General features: G+C 46.3%; 1 protein-coding gene across 5 annotated transcripts in view; it reads right to left on the bottom strand.

Moving 5' to 3' along the window:
* LOC111843395 (fatty acyl-CoA reductase 1-like) overlaps nucleotides 1-22,481 on the bottom strand; it is a 43,883-nt gene that overhangs the window by 9,227 nt on the left and 12,175 nt on the right. For 4 of the 5 annotated variants that reach the window (XM_023810946.2, XM_023810947.2, XM_023810948.2 and 1 more), the window contains exons 2-7: nucleotides 21,115-21,368; nucleotides 5,342-5,517; nucleotides 2,818-2,997; nucleotides 2,504-2,681; nucleotides 588-632; nucleotides 339-457 (exon numbers count right to left, since the gene is read on the bottom strand). In XM_023810946.2, the coding sequence (XP_023666714.1) occupies nucleotides 339-457; nucleotides 588-632; nucleotides 2,504-2,681; nucleotides 2,818-2,997; nucleotides 5,342-5,517; nucleotides 21,115-21,303 (887 nt within the window). In that variant the 5' untranslated portion in view covers nucleotides 21,304-21,368. Of the gene's footprint in view, nucleotides 1-338; nucleotides 458-587; nucleotides 633-2,503; nucleotides 2,682-2,817; nucleotides 2,998-5,341; nucleotides 5,518-21,114; nucleotides 21,369-22,045; nucleotides 22,283-22,481 lie in introns of those variants that run through there. The other variant, XM_023810949.2, reaches the window with a different exon arrangement.

The raw sequence follows: 22,481 nt of genomic DNA, 5'->3' as shown, positions 1-22,481 counted from the left end.
ATGATATGTTCTGAAACTGGTGACTGACAGGGGAGGGGCACTGCGAAGGGCCAATCAGCTTTCAGCTGGTGGCCAGTGCCCCGGGGGCCCCGCCCCTGTGTAAGCCTCAGAAACGTAGGGGCCTACTGCCCAGAGCAGCTCTGCAGAGGTACGCAGGCGACTCGGTTAAGGAAGAGGCATCTGGTACAATTAAGCGAGGCCAGCTGCCAGCCCCGCGAACTGATGACTAATGCTCTGAAACAGTGCCGCCATTTATGGAATACCAAGAAACCGCTTATCTGACTAAGGGTGAAAGAGGCGAGGTGAGCGCGGGGGTTGGCGGCGTGGTCGTCAGTCACCTGTGGACGGCCGTGTACCACCCGGCGGCCAGGGTGAGGTTGATGACTACGTCCACCGGGATGAGGTCGGCCACGGCGTCATTGCTGGCCCTCATGGTGCGTAGGATGCCTTTGCCAGCCTGGGGGGGCGGCAGCCAGGGGAAGGGGGGCATAATTAAGGTGGGACCCAGATCCTCACAAAAGGCGACTGGTTCCCAGAACCATTCTAGGCTTGCCAAAGAGACAAAGGGCCATCGGGAAGGGACTCACCGCGATGAAGACCCCACTCGGCCCGTTGAAGTTGTCGATCCAGCCCTAAGGAGTGAAAACACAGGGTCTTACTGCGTCGGTGGGGGGGGGGAAACAAAACTACAGACATCGATTAGATCATTAAAAATGCATGAAACCACATGTAAGAGACTGAGGTGTTTCTCAGACTGTGGGTTATTCATGAGCATTATGGGCTGTCGGGGACAGCGGGTTGCTACAGGGGACCCTCACAGGGATAAAGGATTAAAGGAATCTCTGAGCGCCCCACCCTGTGCGTGTTCTGTGAGCTGCCCCTCCCAGACCCAACGGGCCACAAGCTTCAGCACCTGGCCCTGCAGTCACAGTCAAGCACTTAGCAACATACCAAGTCACAGTCATTTTACCTAAATACACTTCTGCACAAAACAGGAAAACTAACCTGCAAAGTAACGGAATATAATTATTCATCAGCTAATGAACTGAAGTAAAACATATTTAACGCACTGTAATAAATTACATTAGCAATGGCTCATCCTCCCCCACGTTCCACCGTCAGAAACATCGACGAGCATCTCAGAACAGGCAGTGTTGCCATGGTAATAGTCCCACGACACGCCCGTGTATAAACGTCAACCGCCTCCCTCCCCAGGGAAGGACAGGCACTGTATTGCGCAAAACTCGTCCCGCGCCGGTAGGGGAGCCACGTGGCCTGTCAAGCCTTGCATATGGGATTTACGCCCCCCCCCCCCCCCCCATTAAGCATAATGTCACTGGCAGCCCCCAGGGACACTGCAGGCCGTGAAACCAGACACCTCCAATGACACCCGTCACATCACCAATTTAACAAGCGCTCTCTGGGCTGCAGGTGGGACACCTGCTGATGTCAGACCCGGGTTCAAGCCAGAACCAGCTGGACCCTCCGTTCTGACACAAGCCGGCCCTTCAGCCTGGGCACACTGAAGCACCAGCAGGCTTTTCTACATTATTTAAATCAAGACAAATCCATCATGCCATGAAAACAAACACTTTCATTACCGATAACACACCCTTTCCGGGTGGCAAACTAAATGCAAGGCTCAGGAGCATATATATTGGGACGGGCCCACAGGGGCACTGGTCCCAGCTGAAAGCTGACTGGCCCGTCACTCACCGACTCAAAACATCATTGGATAAGTTTGGCCCCCCTGTGTTAATTATGGCCTCTTATGCCTTTATCGAGGATCGGCCCTGCTAAGGCCACAGCATCATTAATGTGATGCCAAGCAGGAAACCTCGAGGGTCCGGTTCGTGCCTCTTTAGGGCAGAAAACGGAGCCATTACAGCAAAAGGCTGCTTCGTACAAGCCAGACTCCTTCAAGCGACACACATCAGCGGTTTGCTATCAGAGTCCTTTTAATCCAGCAGTTACCATTCGCCATCATTCAGGATTACAGCTCTGATACACCAGCTGCAAAAGCACATTAGAAACTACAGGCATCCTGAGCCATGAAAACCACCGGGGAGAAGTCTGCTGACCACAGCAACCAACAGCCTTTTCTGCAAGCTCCTAGCCCAATGCCAGGGAGCTGGAGAAGCACCAGACCATTCGTTGTTAGTGATGACCATGAGATCAGGCTAACGCAGCCACTATGAAACCTTTGGCATGGAATGGACATCAACAGCCTCAATCAATGAACACCAGAGCGTAAAACAAAAATGGAATTACAGCTATGAGTGGGTCATGGTGCCAAAGACCATAAACCTTTAGATTTACCCACAGAGTGTCTCGGAAAAGAACTTAAAAACAAGCTTTGCCCACCTTAGTGAAAGTAGCTGATGATGTCATGATTGCCACAAGTTTCAACCAATGAGCAAAGTGAATGGTGTTTCATCACCAGTATGACATGTGTACATGAATCCGGGTCATTGGGTGAGGGTGGCAGCTTCAGGATGCTCACCGGAAAGGGCTCTTGCCAGCTGGCACCCACGATGGAAGGCCGTATGATGGCCACACTCAACTTGTCGCTCTCCTGCTGGACCACACACTCTGCCAGTGCTTTGGTGTACGTGTAGGTGTTGGGTCGCTCCCCGATGAGGCGGGGCGTGATCTCACGCACCATGCCATCGTCCATCCACCTGGGGTTAGGGCGACACAGCAAGGTTAAGCCTGTGCTGCTCTGAACTTGTACAAGACGAGAGTAATGTACAAGCAGAGGTGCATTGTGGGTAACATGCAGAGGGAAGGATCAACCCGTGGCTACTCAGTACTCACTCCAGAGAGTCAATCAGCTTCTTGGGTTCCACGGGAGGGGGGTAGATGACCTCATCGATATGTCTACGGTTGCAGTTTGCATAGGCGGTGGAGATGTGGACGAAGGCCTCCAGGTTCTGCATCTGCTTGGCCAGACTCAACAGCTGCTGCGTGGCAATGACGTTTAGCTGGAGGGCGTGTCTGATGGAGAGGTGGATGAAGAGAGCAGAGGGTTCAGTGGCAGCACATCACAACTAGGGGGCACATGACACTGGACCAGAACACAGTGTTCCCTCCTCCATGCCTCCAGTCTAGATTCCACTTTAATTTAGATGTCTTTTCTAGAACATACCATATCAGTATGAGGAAAATATGATTAATGGGATTAGAGCAACAGTAACTGCAAAGAGAAGGCGGCTTTGGCTGGCTTAAATCTCCACCAGTCATGGGACCACTCTGACATGAGAGTGACAAGGACCACAGGCCAGAACCCTGGCATGTCCCAAGTGGAGAATGAATCAGTCAAACAATGCTTTTCCTCCAGAAGACAGCAGTCATATACCACAGTGCCCATTAAGCTTCCTTGCACCCAATGTACGCGAGACCAAGACTTATCCTCAAGGTCTTTGCGAAGGCAAACATACCAAGGCCTGTCGTTTCCATCATCTCAACACAGCGCCTCTATACAAGAACAAATCGAAGAGAGGCGATGGTGCAGTGCCCGCTTCTCACAACTCTGCTTATTATGGGGTGTCTTGTATGCTTCCAGGGTAAGTACAGCACTTAAGCCCTTGTCCAGATAAGCAGTTTGTCCTCAGTCAGATGCACAAAACTCAGTTGACTGTTTCAGAAGCAAGTGAGTGTTTGCATCTAAAGGGAAAAGTCACTTAAACAATTACGGCTTTAAATAGAAACCACCAAGGAGACTGGACTATGCAGCAAGATCCCTCAACAGGCCCTTGCATGCAGTGATTACCCTAAAATCCACCACCCTAAACACTCCACTTTGTTCAAAGGGAGCTGAATTGTAGGTCGTTAGACCCAAGTCAGCCTACAGAGTCATACTGATGAAAACAAGGGCTAAACAAAAGCCATTTATCCAAATCCAATGGCTGATTAACACCTTGCTAAACCTGGTGTCAAGCTTAAGAAATAGCTTGACATCCAGGTAAATTTGTATCACCTCAAAGTAAGTCAACAATGGATGCTTTCACACTGCAGCAACTTTCAGGAACCAGAACATTTTTCCCGGAACCAGGAACTTCTGTCATGTTCACACTGCAGGAACTCGGCCCGATTATAGTTCCTCAAAGGCAGCGTCTGGAACCCTTCCCTACTCCCGACTAGGTACTTGTTGTCCGAACACAAACACTACCCGGGAGGCACCTACAGTGATATCTTGCTGACTGGTTGACCACAAGCAATGGCGTTAACTTGTAAGTTATGCGGAAGTGCAGAGACAGTACTGGTGGAGCAAAACTTCAGCAGACGGAATTCATTTTTGTACCTCAATTACATTTCCTGCATAAATAAATACCCTCTTACTTGCGACTTTGTGTTTATGCATTGGAAAATGTTATTGTTTATTGTTGTTGTAACCAACATATGTTTTGTTTATTAACTGCCAGTGCAAGCGGTGAAAAACGCGAGATAATGTTACATCGTTTATTCTGCAGAAAACTAAAGATCGATCTAGTGGTCAGATTTAGCATTGAATTGTAAATGCGCCACAGGTTGCATAAATAAATAAAAGGCCCTGTTTTTAATCGTGATTAATCCCCCCAATAACTAACAAAACTTCTTGTTTATTTCCCATTGTTTTGGGGTGGAGGTGTAGTTTCATATGAAATTGTGTGTGAAGTTTAACTTATGGTGCATGCAAAAAACGCATTTAGCATAAAGGTCCCAGTACCTGTTCTTAGGTGTGAAAGTGACACACAAAAGTGGTCAGGAGCTACAAAAAAAAAAAAAAAAGTTCCCAGTTGAGACAACCCAGGAACTCGGAACCAGAAACAAGGCTCCAGAACTTCAGTGTGAAAGCGCCCAATGGATATGATAACGGTCAGCTCGGCTACAGATAACCACACACTTCCTAGCTTTCGGATCATCAAGCCACCCCCACTGCAGATCCGCAGCACGAACACCTGACTTTAATAATGACCTCTCTTACTGTCTTCCTGTCTGGATCATGTGGGTGGACCTGCTGGCTTGGGACTATAGAGAATTCAGAAGGGGTACACTTTCCAACGGAAATATAGCAAAACCAAGCTCGAGGACACAATTAGTGGATGAGCCCTTTCCAGAAGTTAAGATACGGAACTCTCCAGGGTCAATTCCCAGTTGAGGGGATGACCCATTACTGGGGGGGGGGGGGGTGCTGGTTAAACTCCCAGAAGCAGAGTAGTCGTGTCCTCTGAAATGTTCCAGTAAATCATCCAAGTGGTTTTAAAAAAATAAATAAATAAAAAATGCATGATAATCATCTAAGTTTGCTGGAGTGAGCAGGGGTTTAGTTAGTCTCTCCGAAACCACAAGTAACACTCACTTGAGAGGCTCATCAAAGCGGATGGTGGCGGCGCAGTGGAAGACTACGTTGACGCAGGCGGCCAGTTTGGTGATGTCCTGTGGGCTGATGGCCAGGCCGGGCTGGGTCAGCTCGCTGCTAACCGGTACCACCTTCTTGTGGAAGTCCGGGTTGTCCTCCCGCACGCGGTCAAACAGCTGCAACACAAGAACACTGCCACATGAGACCCTCCACAGCCTCAAGTAATCCATCACAGGAGCCTACATCTTACGGGAATGGGATAGTTTGAATTCCAGGTGTGGCAAATTCATGCATGTTTGCATAAGCGCGCATGGAGCATTAGTGATGTTCTGAAAATGTGGCCTTAACTGAAAGTCAAACATTCAAAAGAACCACAGTCCTCCAAGTGAGTGGGACTGAACCAAGAACTGCTACATCATGTGACCATGAGTAGCTACATTAATGACCACTTTCCCGTAGGTAACTCATGGAAGACGAGCTTCTCGTTTCCGTGTTGGCACTTTTCCCAACTGGTCACGGCTGTCCTGCCACCATTCATCATTCTGGGGAAACTGGCTTCTGGAGATGCTGTTAGCTGAGCTGGCACAGTACTAATCAAGGATTTTTTTTCCAACCTCATTGTGCAGGCGAGAAAACACAAGTACAACAAAATGTAGTACCAGCCTCCTTGATCAATCACCCCCATGTTATATGGGCTAACCAAAGGAATATCAAACCGTATCAAATACAACAGAGAGAAGTGACAGAGAACCCCCCCCACACACACACACACACACACACACACACACACACACACACACACACACACACACACACACACACACACACACACACACACACACACACACACTAGAGTTTAGATTCTCTGCCCGAGGCCGAGCCCAGACTTGACCCGACCCAGGTCGGGTCGATATTTCCTGCCACTATCTTCGGGCCGGGCCGGGCTGGGCGGGGCCATGATCAAGCATTTGTGTGTGGGTTTTTTTTTTTATAAATCATTACTTAATTAGCCTAAATGGGTGGAGAGCTATGCCATAATTATAAATGTAGCTCCCTCCCGTAAGACACGAGCACAAGAGTCCTTTGCATTTAACTGAGCCGACGGTTTATTCGAAAGACAGTGGCTTCGTTATTATCACAATCATGGCAGACGTGAGAACTAAATACAGATACGGAAACACAAAATCAAGCACATTTACTTACAATATTAGCTAACAAACATTGAAATTCAAATGAAATATAAACATAAATAACAATAAAGACAGCTTAGAGAATTCATATACAGTTAACACGAACCTCAGTTAGCATTTACATGGCTAAATACAACAAACTTAACTAAAACTTAATTAACACATACCTCGTTGGCTGCTTACGGAAGGATTTAACCTTTTTCTTAACCCTTTACTTAAAGTTCGATGCCGAGCACACAAACTGGTTCCAGCAGCAAGCGAACTGGATAAGTGAAAACGTGCTTTTCTTCTAAACGTGTCTCAATAATTGCGGACATCAGAACAGTTCCGCTATTACCTATTTTGTTTAAAAATATTCTAAAACTTATCATATTTATTAAATATGCCATCCAAAGTTAATTACTTGTTCATTTTCTGTGTTTATCATTGTTCACGTTTTTTTTTCATTCGGATCTATTTGCGATCCATTCTGAATAAACAAACAATGCAGTTTACATGCTTCGTCCTTGTTGCATTTTTCATTAAGATAAATCTAAACTAATTTCTGTAGTTCAAACAACTTAGAATTGTAGTTGAGAACGTCTGTTACAACGGCTCACGTATTAAAAAATAGTCGGGTTTAAATCGGGCTCGGGCTCATAATTACAGTTAATGTGTCGGACCGGGTCGGGCTCGGACACAAGGTGCACGGGCTCGGGTAGGATCGGGTTTAATTTTTTGGGCCCGATCTAAGCTCTAACACACACACGCACACGTCAGGTATATCTATCCTTATGGGGCCCGCTCATTCACTTCTATGGGAAAAATGCTAAAGTTAACTATGACAGCCTTAACCCCCACCCTGCCCTAACCATAACCAAAAGTAACCAAGCATTTTTAGTTTTTCCATAGCAGTCATCAATTTTTATAAAATAGAGTTTTCCCTTATGGGAACCAGCAAACCGTCTCCATAAGGGAAAAAAATGGATATTTATCACGTTATGGGGACATTGTGTCCCCATAAGGATAGGTAAACCCGCTCGCGCACACACACACACACACACACACACATTCCTGTGCTACTTTACGGAGCCACGTGGTGGTGGAATGTTGCCCTGCACATGGGTCCTGGTATGTGTGTGAAGGACGGCCTACACAGAACATTCCAGATGCAGCCACTTGATACAGACCATCCAGGCAGAGCTCCCGGACAGAGACAGCTGAACATAGCGTGTCAGAAGCAAAGCTGCACAAAGACGCAAGGAGGCCGCATTTCACTACACCTGTACCACAGAAAACCTGCTGATTTCAGGTAAAACATTCCGGCCATGAGTCACCGGCCGCTAACATTCTATAAAAGACCACAGTGTCTTGAGACTCCAGATCAGCAGAAGTAAAAAATCGTGCACTGGAAGGCGCTTGAGTGGGCAGGTGGTGCTGACCAGCAACCGGTGACATCCTGCAGTACAAAAGCCTCCATTCTTCCACTGACCAATGCAAGATAAAGGACAGTGTTGTAACACTAACACACACACACACACACACACACGCGCGCTAGGGCTGGGCGTTATGTCCTAAAAATATTTTTTGATTTTTATCATGCCGTTTTAAAATCCATAGGTAGAAGAGAGTAAAATAAAACAGGTGGTTTGGAGTTTTTCCCAATGATGATGACCAAATTGTTTTACTAATAGTTATGGAGCGTGTGACAGGTATAGACCCGTTACACCCAGAGACGGTCACAACAGAAACAGTGAAAGGATAAAAACAGTCAGTCAGCAGTGTGTACCTCAGCATGAATTATTACCATGGCAACACACGCCTTTATCAAGGAGCAGCCACTCGTTTCACCCGTAGTTCGTCTTCCTGAGGAAGTGGTGAAACTTCACAGTACATCTAGCCCACCCCCACGCCATAACAATAAACATTTCCATAATATTACTGAGGCACAGCAGACACTCTGCGTTCACCAGCAGGGGTCATACCACACAGTAAGCGAAGCAGAAATGTAATCAGCCCTCATGCACGGATGAGGCCTTTAATCTCCCAAAACATTTATGAAGGTACATTCCTAAAGCCAGATGCCATCTGTGAGAGGAGTCCAAAGCTGGTACACGTCAGGCGAGCCAGAGGGTGGTCAGGGCGTGTGCCAGGAGGGATAGCCTGGCAGGGTGCTAATGGGGGGGGGGGGGGGGATACGAGACTCAGCTCCCAGGGGAAGTGGGGGGGCAGGGATGGAAGGAGGAAGAGGGTAAAGGGCTCGGATTCCCTCCATGTGTCGCTCGCCCACTTCACGGACGGAATTCCACAGCCCTGCTGAGGCCGTGCACTGCTGGCTGGCCAAGTGGAAATGAAGACATACGAGATCAGAGCAGAGCTATTTTTAGGGAGAAGGATTTCTGGGAAGGCCAAGCGAGGTGAACCCTTTGTTTAGGAACTGACAACCAGCAGGAATACAGGCTGCATTGTGTGGGTTTCGGTTAAATCCTCGGAATGCGCGGAGTGTCCTGTACGGATATACAGTGGGGAAGGCGGTGAGGGGATGCCGGCTGATTGGTCGGCCCCGCCGCTCCTCCCTGCCGGCCTGTGGAAGGTTCCGCAGCCGTGAAAGGGACAATTGTGCGTGTGCGTTAACTGGTGCGGGCGATGCAGCTGCTCGGTGACAAGCACAGGCTAGCGCCACTGGACCCGGGACATCGATAGTCAGAGCACAGCTGGGGCTCAGGCTGATAACGGAAGGGAAGTCGGGGCGGAGCTGGTCACGTCACCAGAGACGAGCAACTTTGGTTTTAAGTTTACTTAAAAGTATGCATCCAATTAAAAAAGAAAAAGAAAAATGAGACCTCAAAGAGACAAACGGCTTCACGTCATGAATTGTGCAACAGCAGCACAAACCCATTCAGAACGCAAGATATTTTTACCCATAGTGGCCAAACCAGTACTGTCTCTTTCTGAGCAATGAGTAAGACTAGAACACGTGTCCCAGGCCGAGCCACATAAACCCCAGCTAAACCCAACCCACAAGTCACCCCAGACCAGCCTGCTCAGCCAAGGGTCTGAAGGACAGATGACAGGTAGCCAGCAACCCCCATTCTGGGATTAGACCAAACAAGGACTAAGCTAACAAAGGAGAGTGCACTCATTAGCACAGAGAGGTGACAAAATGGCAGGACTGACAGCTCCAGTCCGCATTTCCTACAGCCGCTGGAATTTGAATAGGATAATATCGGGCTGGGATGTATAATTACAGAACACATTTCCCTTTACTGCCCTCAGACGCGTCATGTGATTCTGCCCCTTGGATAATGAGAGGGGACGCTTTGCAGCCTATGAAAAAACATGATGTAACATGAAGCGCATCAATTCCTCTCTCCCTGTACTCTGCCGTCTCAATTCATCTCCACGTGTGTCTCTGGGAGGTAGGGCTTCAACGCAGAGCTCCGCAACCAAGAAGTTCAAGGGAAATCTTAGGGTCTGCACCGTTTTAGACACGAGATCTCCAAGCAGTGCCTAACATACCTAATGTTTCAACAGCTGTCTTCTAGTGAAGATGGAAGAGGTAATATAAAGAATCAATAACCTCCACGCTTAAGACAGTCTGACTGGATGTCTGTCGCTTATGGGAAAACTCAGATCTTTCAGCCATGTCGGTAAACAAAGGTGGAGACACTAACACATGCAAGCAACACTTCTCAAAGGGAAGCACCAGCTGCCGGAACGCAATGTCCTCTTCGGCGGAGAGAAACTGACAAATTCCTAACACTTTTATAGTGTCAAATATAGGAAACGCCGCTTCAACTCTATACCATGAGGGGACACACCATACCAAATACCGTAAACCAGGGAGATAAAATAAAAAATGCAAGCGCGACTGCAACAGGAGCGAGAGGAGGCCTGGTCACGCACCACTAACTCCTGCCACCTCCTCCCATGCAGAGGAGCAGACAGGTCGAGCAATTCCAGAACTTTTCTGCTGTAGGAAATGTTCATGGTTCAGAGACTGAGAATACAATGCGGCTGTTTAGAGATAGACACTCGTCCGTCACACACGGGACCTATGCCCAAACGTTTTAGCACCTGACGATAGTAAAAAAAACACTCGCCTGATTATTTTGAGGCAGGTAATAAATACCAGTGAGGCATCCCGTATCACATGACAGCCAGACTTCTGGCACCCCTATCACATGACAGCCAGACTTCTGGCACCCCAATCACATGACCAGCAGGCTTTTGGCTACTCAGACTGGATCCTATTGCTATGAAAAGTCTGAAGCAGACCCCGAGCATGCCACCTTCAGAAGACCTTAAAATCACCCCTTCCCAGGCAGGCCAGAGAGACACATTCACATTCAGCAGAAGCAGCCGTTGAACTGATTAATTACCTCCCCGTAACACAATATTCAAAACATAAATCAAGGACGTTAATTAACCGAAAGGTGTCAGTGGACATGAAGCTGCACTCTTAGAAGTGACAGATTAGTGTCAAACTGCAAGCCTGCCAGGTCTGAGGGGGTTTATGGGAGGAATCTGCTCACCCTGCTCATCTGAAGCGGTGATTAAGCTTCACACCATAGTGAAACAGGCCTGCTTACCGCACCTCACTAAAGGCAACCTGATTAACATTTTCCGGAAGCCAATGTGAATATTCACTGTTTTTAGGTATTTCATGGCTTAGCATAAGCATATACCCACAGCGTATGTATAAGATCAGACATTCATTTCTGTACCAGTCAGCTGGTGAGCTTCTGCTGAAGCAGAGGCACATCTTTCTATGCGTCTACATAGGTTCAGCCACCAGAGTTCCTGAGGAAGCTCAGCTGGGACTGTGCACACCGACGAATGACACCACTCAAGGGGCGTAAATGCTCTCCACAACACTTCCGGCCTGCTCTAGTTAGCTCCAGGGATGGGAACAAGTCACTCCTTGGCGAGTCCAAGTCAAGTCGAGTCAAAACATTGCAAGTCCGAGTCAAATCTCAAGTCATAAGCCCTTAAGTCCAAAGTTGAGTCCAAGCCTTTCCATCATTTTTTCTGTGGAGTCACAAGTCATCAAATTTGTGACTCGAGCCTGTCAGTGTCAGTCGAGTTGTCAGTGGAGATGCTCCGATTGCAATCTCCGAATTTGTAAAATTTTATTTTCATAATAAAAGAAAGTTCAACTTTACAATTTCACCTCTGCTCTGTGTATCACGTGTGGTGCATCTGTAAAAAGGAACGATTCGGTATCGGAAATACCGGTCTCTGGTCCGGAATGAGCACACTGAAAATCGACCGATTCCAGTTCCTGGACAATCAGTTGGACATCTGTAGTTGTCAGTCATGTAACTTAGGTCAGTTACTAGCTATATCTTTTATTTTACGTTTAGTGGTTAAAACATGGAAAGACTTTTCACCAGTTTTGTCATGTCAAACTTGTATCCAGATGGAGAGCAGATTCTTCAGTTTTAACCTCATAAAAAAACAAAACAAAAATAAATGGTTATCTATTTTACCGCCAAAAAAACACACACACACACACACACACACACACAGCAAGGCCAAGGCCTGCGACTCTAACCATGCTTCCAAGGCTTAAAATGCAAGATAAGCCTCAAGAACAAGACGGGGCTAATTCCATACAAGGTATCAGTTCTGATACACAAGAAATCCCGCCCCCCATCTCCTACACACAGGGGGCCTCTACAAGTGGGTAGTCCTACATCACAAGGCCTCCAGATCAGAGCAGGGGCGTACCACTTGGTGCCAGCTTACATCTTCCGCAAAGACCCATTCATTTACAGGCCAATTATACAATGCATGGCCTATTGCCCAGCTTAATTCATAGGGAAATGCTGGCAGTGAATGCACAGTAAATACTGTCCAAACATCGAGCCATCCGGTACATTTTAAGAGCTAAATGCACTGTAAGTAACATCACCATGGGAAATAAAGAATCGAAAGGCCGGAAAGATTCATGTTTACTTAACAAGCCGGCTAGAGTCATGTCAATCTCGCACCGTGCCAAAGGGGCTAGTTAATGGAGCCAGGAGTGTGGCACACTTCTGGGCTGCTCCTTTGCCATTTTACAGACCAAAAGCACACAAAACAAGCACTGATATTTAGCTCCAGGACTGTTTGGGGGGGCGGATGTACAACACCGTGCCTTCAGTCCAGACAGGTGTCGGCAAATAGGCCAAAACATTCATGGAGGACAATCAAACGAGACTCAGATGCTCACTACTGCTCTCGACTCCTCCCGGGTGTGGAGAATCCATCCTTTGTGAAAGCGCAGCCTGAATGAATTAGAAATGAATGCCAACAAGAGTTTGACAAGACATGACAGCGAACGGTGCTGCAGGCGTTAGGGTCATGGGCGGATCTCCGAGCACACCTCAGAGAACTTCTGCCAGCTCCATTCAGATAGAAAAAGCTCTAAAGGGCAAACACCCCACAGCTTTCAGCTACAGAGGGAAAGACAGACGGATGGACTCAGACAATCTCACCTGGGTTCAGCTCCAGCTGGAAAATAATGGACTGCTCATGCTTTTTAGGACACGAGAGAGAGAGAGAGCAGAGATAGCGTTTCCTGGTGGCCTACAGTGTAGAAGTTGTCCATATAATTCACCCATTCCAAGCTTCAGGCTAATTCCTAGCTCACACCCATCTCAGACCGATGTTTAAAACAGGTGTAACCGCTGATTATGCACCACTCCCACAATAAACCGAATGATTAACCGAAATGGACTGGTGTAACGCAGGTGTCCCATTACAGAGAAACAACTTTAAAATGCAAAACAGACCCAACCCAAAAGAGAGGGAGCTAATGGTACAAGATTCCACCATAATGTTGCAGAAAGGGGGGACGTTTATCCAGTCTGCCCAGCGTAAAGGAGATGGGCGAGATTGACCATCTCAGGCTACGGCCGTCTTCAGGCCTGACAAGCTCACAACCAGTGGAGATGAAGGGAAGCATAAAATAGGGCCAGCAAGCAGGAGGTGAAGGCATGACACCAGACCAGCTCTCAGGGCCCCAGGACCACCTGGCAGGGAAGAGACAAGGAGACACACCAGAAGGCGATAGAAACTGGGAGCTGGCAGCTTCATCAGTGGTTTGAAGGTTCACCCAACAGCAGGGCGACTGCACAACGGACCTGGGTTTGTGTATCTGAATGTAAACTACAGTGTAGAATGAACTAATCTGCCCCCCGAGATACAATTCACCAATTCTCATGCACTGAGGAATTGGAACCCTAAAAAGAATTTGACATTTGTAATATGCGACTTGTTTGCATTTTCCAAAATCAACACGAACAAGTAATAGCTAAGCTTGCAAGATTTGCAAAGATAAGGTTTGCACGTCAGATGGCAACACGAGGAACCTTTTTAACCAAATCAAAGGAAACACCTGAAAGAGTAAAGTCAAGTATGTTTGTCTTTTAAGTTTTCATACCTTCCAGCTGAACGTCAGCAAAACAAAGGAGCTGATTGTGGAGTACAGGAGGCAGCGGGGCTCTCACACACCTGTCCACATCAATGGTGCTACAGAGGAGAGGGTGAGCACCTTCAGATACCTCGGTGTCCACCTACAGGAGGACCTCACCTGGTCCACACACACACGCACTCTGGTCAGCAAGGCGAGGCAGCTGCTCTAACATCTGAGGCAGCTGAGGAGGTTTAAGGTCTCTCCTGCTGTCCTAAAGGCCTTCTACTCGGCTGCCGTAGAGAGCATCCTGACCATGAGCATCACATCGTGGTTCGGGAACTGCTCTGCCCAGGACCGGAAAGCCCAGAGGGTGGTTAGAGCAGCTGAGCGCTGCACCAGATCTGCCTTACCCTCCCTACAAGACATTTACAACAGCCGCTGTAAGACCAGAGCAACAAAAATCTCCAAGGATCCATCCCACCCCAAAAACTCTCTGTTTTGCCTGCTGAATTCAGGCAAACGCTTCCGCAGCCTTATGACCAGAACTGAAAGGTCAAGGAGGAGTTTTTTCCCTCAGGTCATAAGGCTCCTAAACCAGGACAATACTCAATGCCTCTAGGCCTTCCGCCAGACTCTACAATGACTCTTCAGTCGCTGTAACAATGACATATCCTATGAGTACTGCTTTCACACTGTCCAAATTGTTGGCACATACCTCAGGCCTCTTGCACATTGCACTTAAATTGCACAGCAAAATACCTCTTACCTATCACTTATGTATAGATTATGTACAGATGAACATTTCATATATTTTTTTATCTTACATTATTATATTATTTTGTTATCATGCACAGCTGCTCGGAGTGACCAGGGTCACATTCCACTACATGTTGTATGTGTACAACTGTGTACGTGACGAATAAACCTCTTGAATCTTGAATCTTTATTGTGCTGTATTTTTAAAATAAGGGAATTAGCTTGGTTGTACTGCTCAGTAACTTGCAAAATGGTTTAAAAACCAACATGAAAGAGAATCATGATAAGATCGTGGACTGCGATCCCGCCTGAATAAACAGCGATTTCTTTTTGCCATATCACCCACCCCAAATGCAAGGCTGCACTAGCAGAAGATGCAAGAGAGCTACCATTAGCCAAGTTGCCTAGAGCAGCCAGAGACACTGCTAGATTCAGATCCAAAGTCCATCAAGCCACCACTTAAGATAAGTACAGATTCATATAGTACAAAGTCAGGAGGTTTCATGGAAAGTATCTCTCTCCCAGTGACTATTAGAGATGACACCGATCCAATATTTACTGTCGGTTTCAGGTGGATATCGACAAAAACCATAGGACTGGATAAACTGAGTAAGAAACTGATCAGATTATCCATTAGAGATATGTCCCGCCCAACCAGAACTATCACAAACAGAAGTGAGGCTCACGTGATAGCTAATGCACGTGTGTCAGAGCGTCACGTTGGTTGTGTAGAAACAGTAACTGTGCATTATCCAGTGCAATGCATGTCAGGCTAGTGCTGATTTTTCATGTGTGTCTCAACACAGTAAAATTTATATACTTTCAGAAATTTGGTTAATTATTTAAGTTATCTGTTCGCCATCGTATATTTTGTACTGAAGACTTTGAATAGAAATGGTTCATTGGGGCATACAGTGAAATTTCTGTTTGTTCTGTAATATATCGCAACAGTTGCACAATGTGCACTTTAAGAAATGTGTTCATTTTTGCGAAAGTTGTTACTAAATAAAACAAAGCAGACTTGTGTAAATCGTGTTGGGCATGGATTTCCTCCTTTAATGTAGTGGCATAGCGTTTGTTTGAGTAAAGTGATCACCACATATTCCTATTCTTAGCATACTCTAATAATGGCACTTCACATTAAAAGTGAATGAAAATGCAGTCGTCTGTCAGTACTGCAACATGTAACTGAAATATTACCGCAGCACCATTGCAATGCAAATACAGTGGTACCTTGGTTCTCGAACTCACTAGAACTCGAATTTCTTGAAAGTCGAACAAACCAGTTTGACCTAGAACTCGATCTGAATATCAGAAGTTGAACCGTGAACGCTGACCTAATATAAATTGTACGCCCAGGAAATGAGTCATACTACAATGCAATTCTTACTTGAATGCCTTCTTCACTGACTGGACGATTAACCAAATAAAGCAGCACAACATTACAGTAACTAACAATAAACAAACCACTAACTTACGTGTACTATTAGAGCATTTATGTCATTTATTTAAACTTTATTTTACCAGGTAAATTAACAGAAAACCAGTTCTCACTGCTTTACGTGATATTCGGGAGAAATAGCAGATTACGCATCGGAACTGCCTGGGATACAAACGTCATGCGTGTAACTAAACTCTTCAGCCAATAAGGGCAAAGGTGTATCGTCACGGAGGCGGTTCCAGTTTGTGCACCCGGGTGAGAGGTCGCAATGCATCTAACCGTAATGCATTGCGTCAGGATCAGAATGTGTTTCTTTCAGCCAGCGCTGTAAGCAAGTCGAAGGCACCCAATGACCGGACTGGGGAAACAAACTGAAACGCGGACTTAATACAGAGGACTAATGACAACAACCAGAAACAGCTGATCACATGGGGATCCCACACGAGGTTAATGAGGGGGCGTGGCACACGGAAGGTGCGGACGATTGGGGCAGGACAGGGGTAATGTTGGGATATGATCTTTATCGTTTTGGAAGCCATTGAGAAAAAAATGCTCTTCTTGTTTTGTCCTGTTCATTTTGTGTTTAAATGCTAAAAAAAAAAAAACATATTTAGGTGTAATTTTGGGGGGCCGGGAACCAATTAATTGGTTTTCCATTATTTCTTATGGGAAAAATTCGATCAGAGCTTGAACTTTTTAGGATTCCGGAACGGATTAAGTTCGAGAACCGAGGTACCACTGTAAATCTAAAAAGACATTCAGGCTTGACAGACCCACCCACTAATGCAAAGTTAGCTATGAATATGAATATGAGTCATTTAGCCTCTCAGAGTAGCTTAGTCTGTGTTTCACTTTGACATCATGCTTAAATTTACTGTATGTCAAAATAATCGCTGCTAACACATCATCTTACATAATTCGGTACACAACCATATATTTTTTGTAAGTGCATTGTGTGTTCTTGAGTAGACCTGAACAATACTGGAAAAAGTTCTCATTGCAATAAAGCTTTTGCCATAGTTAAGAGTTTAAAATGAACTGTATAGCCAAATAGAACTTATCTACCAACATCTGTCAAAATAATTTGGTGGTATGGTCATTAGTTGTGGCAACAGACAAAGCAGTAATGACAAATCACTTGCTTTTGCTCAATATCATCTCTGTAGAATACAAAATATTTCCACACAGCGGGAGACGAATGTCTTTTCGTGACCAGTTCTTCTTCACTTTTCTACGAACGCGCCAGACAGTCTATGAGTGAATCAAACAGCACGGAGCAGAATGATGTCATGGAGAGCTTGTGCAAAAATCGGTGAACTTCAGACTTTTTTTTAATATACATATACTAGGTAATGTTGAAAAGAGGAGACAAAAAAATTGCAATCTGTTCTGAATTTTGTTTCGTATCACAAACCAAAAATTATGGTTTGAAGTGAACCCAGCAGACTGTCGCGGTCCTTGCATAGTGACAATTACATGTGTATGAAATGCCATGTCAGTATTAATATCACACACTGTGCATGCCTAGTATTCAGGACGGCACGGTGTCACACTGAGTAGCTCTGTCACCGCACACCGCCACTCTGTGTGTGTGTGTGTGTGTGTGTGTGTGTGTGTGGAGTTTGCCTGTTCACCCTGTGTGTGTGTGTGTGTGTGGCTTTTTGGCCGATCTTCTGGTTTCCTTCCACTGTCCAGAAACATGTAACTTAAATGAACTGGAGTGCCTAAATGTATCATTATATTACATGATATATAAACGACTACTTGAAGAATCGTCAGATTAAATCGGTAGATTACTTGATTATTGATGTAATTAACAGTGACAGTCCTAATTGATATAAATCTCATTTAACGCTTAGTAGCTTAGTAAATGTTATGGCAGGCAGACACTCAAAATTTTTATATTTGTATCAGAATAGAAAAAATATAGCGGCATCTCTAATGACTACTGGCCTACCATTATTCTTGCAAACTGGATTAAGAAACAAAGAGGACCATTGATGTACAGGAGGCCAAATCTTTGCTCACTTGTCCCAATGCCAAACGTACGTCTCAATGGTGCCAGCAGAAAAATCTTGGGCTGTTGACAGTATACAACATGTTTTGTTCTCTGATAAGTTCACCTTCCCTGTCTTTCCCACATCTGGGAGAGCTTCGGTGTGGAGAAGCCCCAAAGAGGCTTACCACCCAGACCACTGCGTACCCAGAGTGCAGCATGGGGGTGGATCAATGACAGTTTGGGCTGCAATGTCATGGCATTCCCTAGGCCCACTAACTTGTTCTAGGTGGGTGCGTCACTGGCGAGGACTGCTGAACTATTTTGAAGGACCATCCTCACCCAGTGGTTCAAACATTGTACTCTAAAGGTGGTGCCGTGTATCAGGATGATAATGCACCAATACACACAACAACCGTGGCAACAGAGTGATTTGATGAACATGAAAGTGAACTTAAACATCTCCCATGACCTGCCCAGTCACCAGATCTGGATATTATTAAGCCACTCTGGGGTGTTTTAGAGGAGTGAGTCAGGAAACATTTTCCTTCACCAACATCACATAGTGACCTGGGTACTGCGAGAGGAATGGCTCAAAATGGCCACTCTGCAGGACATGTATCTGTCATTCCCAAAATGAACTGATGCAGCATCGGCTACAAAAGGAGGCCCTACACCATACTAATAAATTATCGTGGTCTAGAACCAGATGTTTCAGTTCCATTGTCCCGTTTCAGCTCCTCCACCTGTATTACAAATCACCTCATCATGAATAGACATTGGGAGACCAATTCTTACACAAGGAGGGTTCAAGATTATGCTGGATCAGCTGTGTATTATTACAGAAGTCTAAACAAACCATACATAAAGAATCCTGATAAAGTCTCTTTGGAAGAGCAAACACCCAAAAGCCATGATTCTACTGCCAACACCCATACTGGTTCAGTAATTCCAGGGACCAGTTTGTATGGAGGCCAGCTACACAGGTGCACAGGGCTACACAGACCACACCTTCAGCAGATAGTCCAAGTCACGCTTTGGCATTGTGATACCAAACATGTTTTAAGTGTGGCTTTCTACTATGGCAGGAACCTGTTTAACCAGAGACCTTGTTGTGCAGGAATCTACATACCTGTGCCAAAATAGGCCCAGTAGTTTGCTTTGTGCCATAGGCCCGAAAGCTGAAGGAGACCAAGAGCTCCATTAGAAAATAGTGGAAGTTAATCTGCCTGATCAAGTGTTTGGTTGGAGGGACCGCAGTCATCTCCCTGGCCAGCCTTTTGCATGCCTGACCCCCCCCCCCCCCCCCCCCCCATTGCCTGGAAAGCACCCAGCCCTTGTCAGCAGAATACCACAAACCGTCAGTATCCCTAAGGTCAGCATTGCGCCAACCCCCTCCCCCCCCCAAACCCCCATCCTACATTCTTCACATTCACCACACCCCCAGATGTACACTTGCCCATCTCCCACAATGCACCAGGAGCAAGCGGGTGTGTCACTGCCTTGATATTTTGGGACTCGATTTAACTGGCAGGGGAATGGCAAAACCAATCACAAAACTCAGAGGGGCAAAAGGGTGCTGGGAAAGGAAAGACGTTAACTGTCAGTCTTTCCAACAGTGTGTATATACTTTGAATGTGAAGCTTGGGAGCTCATGAAGATGGCTGGCTGTCACTAAGCAACAGGTGCTACGAGAGCCACGCTGGAGAGAACGATCAAAGGTCATTCAGAATGGTCACAAATAGCCCTTCATTTCCGTTTCTGAAGTATCTGCTTCTTAGAAACATTTCAGGAATCATTTCCATGAAAGGATAAATGGCTTTGACATATAAAGATTCAGAGCTGTTACATTCTAAGCACACAAGGATGGGGTTTTATACATGGCTAGAAACGTACCACTTGGACGTGAAAAAGCTAACGTCTTACCACTTAAACCTGCAATTAACCATGAAACAAGGCAACTAACACAATAAGGCAACCAGTTCCGAAAGTCTGCCCCACTTTACAAGGATATTACTGAACTCGTTCAAATCTTGGAGATAAAGTAGATGACGGATCTTCCAGCCAGCAGTCACGCTCTTAGAAAGCAGAAACATGCAGCAGGTTTCACATATGCTTCTGTAAAAGCTCTACATGCTAAGGACCCACAGTACCATTCAGGCTGACCGGAAGCATGATTTGAAGTCAACAGCAAAGCAGTTCTAATAAACCAAATGGAAGTTAATCAGATTCTACTAATCTGTTAGGATTTTCCAAAGATATCTTAAACACATCTTAAGACATTCCATCTGCTAAAAAAGTATATAGAAACAGTCCAGACAACCTCTCCACCACACTAGGCTGGACTCGTGCACCTGCTCTCAGATTACCTCAAGCTGGGTTCGCTTGTAAGCCAGCCAAGGCATCCTCTGACCTGCTCTTGCTCCAGTCAGCTTAACAGTTGACAATTGTCCAACATGTCATACCAAAGCTTAATTGCTTTCAACCATGCTGACCACACCTGCCTGCAAGTGGGGGGGAGAGCGGACCTGTGCAAGGCACAGGTTCCCATCACATGCCATCATATCAGTGCTTTTCTGAAGTGTATTCCAGCACAGAACACTTTCAGAAGTTTCCCAATTGAACCGTTCCATTCAGACTGCTACAGTACACACATTCCATTCCACAAAGTCCCAACTTTTGACACCATACCACACTTTGTGAACTCAATGTATTACATATCAATAGCATTTATCAAGACAAACATGCCTAGCCCCAGCTCACACCCACTTCTACAAGCTTTATTAAAACTTCAACTCCAAAAAGACATTCACTCATTTCACTTGCTGGCAGGTCTGACAATAGCCTCTAAATGTGCGACAGTCAATGGGAACATTAAACCAAATACCCAGACAGAGACGACAAAGGGCAAGTCACACCCCAAGGCCTATTCCAAACTGCTGGATACGACAGAACAGTCATGTAGATCACAGGTCATCACCATTCAAGTCAAGTCAACGCCTCTCTCACCTTGCACTTCATCATGTCGTTTACACGCTGCTGCATGGACTGTCCTGCCTTGGGCCGTACCAGCACGTAGACAGTGCTGACGCCAGGGCAGCAACGCAGAAGCTTCTCCACCAGCACCTTCCCCATAAACCCAGTGGCACCAGTGATGAGGACACTCTTCCCTGCATAGTATTCTGCAATGGACGCCATGCTGTCCTCCCGTCCACAAGTCTGGTCTCGCCGCTGTTCTGGTCCCAGGCTGCCTGAGGTGGGCCCTGTCGGAAACGGAGGCAAGTGTGAGTAAGACGTCAAGAATGCGATGCATAGTACATCTTGTATTTCAGCATGGATAAGCGGGCATGTCATCACCCCAGGATTAGGTGAGTAATAGTAATGATCACTTTTTCCATGAGGAAAAAGAAAAAACCCACTTCTGAATCTCGAGCCAATAGTAATAAAGCCATTTAGTCATCAGGGTTGCCCAAAAGGTACTTCACAGCCAGTTAAGCAAAGGGGTATCGAATGGGTCCAGAAGCCTACCCTAAAACCTAGACAGAGGACCGTTTGCCGGAAACATTTAGGGCTGGGAGAGGAAAGATCTTGGCCCAAGGGTGTTCCTGCAGCTCTTTGGGTACTGATGACTCAAAAAGACTCAGGGCAGTTTGTGCAAGGCACAGTGGCAACTCATAGCCCACATGCTGCAGGACTCCAACTCAGACCTGAAAAAGCCACTAACCAGTCCTCTTAAACTCCTATCTGAACTAAGGCTGCCTGCCAAGCTTTGAGAATTATCAGCCACTCTTTCACCATCTATTCTGTTCCTTCAGCATAGCAGTAAACAAGTCGAGAGACGGAGTCTTCGTCCCGCTGCTGCACGGCTGGCAGCATGTGTTTACACAGCTGGCCATCTGGGCGACCAACTCTGAGGAATGCCAGCAAAGAGCCCGCTCACCTTGTCGTGGACAGCGAGTGGCGTCTCCCTCCTTTCCGGAAGCTTATCAGCTGACTGAACTCGCGTTAACCTTTCACTGGCAAGTGGACTATAAAGCTGTGGTTCATCGCTACCGTGCATCAGCATGACGTTTCTGAAGTGATATGGTGACTTATCCACCGTCCTTTTGCATCTGCTCATTATCTGTTGCCATCTGAACATAAGCTGTAGACAGCGTCAAGGTGAACGTCAGACATCCCGGCTGCTCAAGAAATAAGGGCCCCCGGCCTTGGTATCCCATAACAGGCAGGGCCACTGATAAGGAATAAACCCACCAAGACTAGGAGCAACGTCATTGCCACTGCTTCCCTGCATCAGACTCCGGCAAATGCCATCCGGTGTCAGTCATCAAAGACAGGAGCTATCTTACAAGGCTTTGAAGTTCTGATGCATTTCA

This window comes from Paramormyrops kingsleyae, chromosome 3 (assembly GCF_048594095.1).
Source record: "Paramormyrops kingsleyae isolate MSU_618 chromosome 3, PKINGS_0.4, whole genome shotgun sequence".
NCBI classification, from domain to species: Eukaryota; Metazoa; Chordata; class Actinopteri; order Osteoglossiformes; family Mormyridae; genus Paramormyrops; species Paramormyrops kingsleyae.
This window is presented reverse-complemented; position numbering and strand designations above follow the sequence as displayed.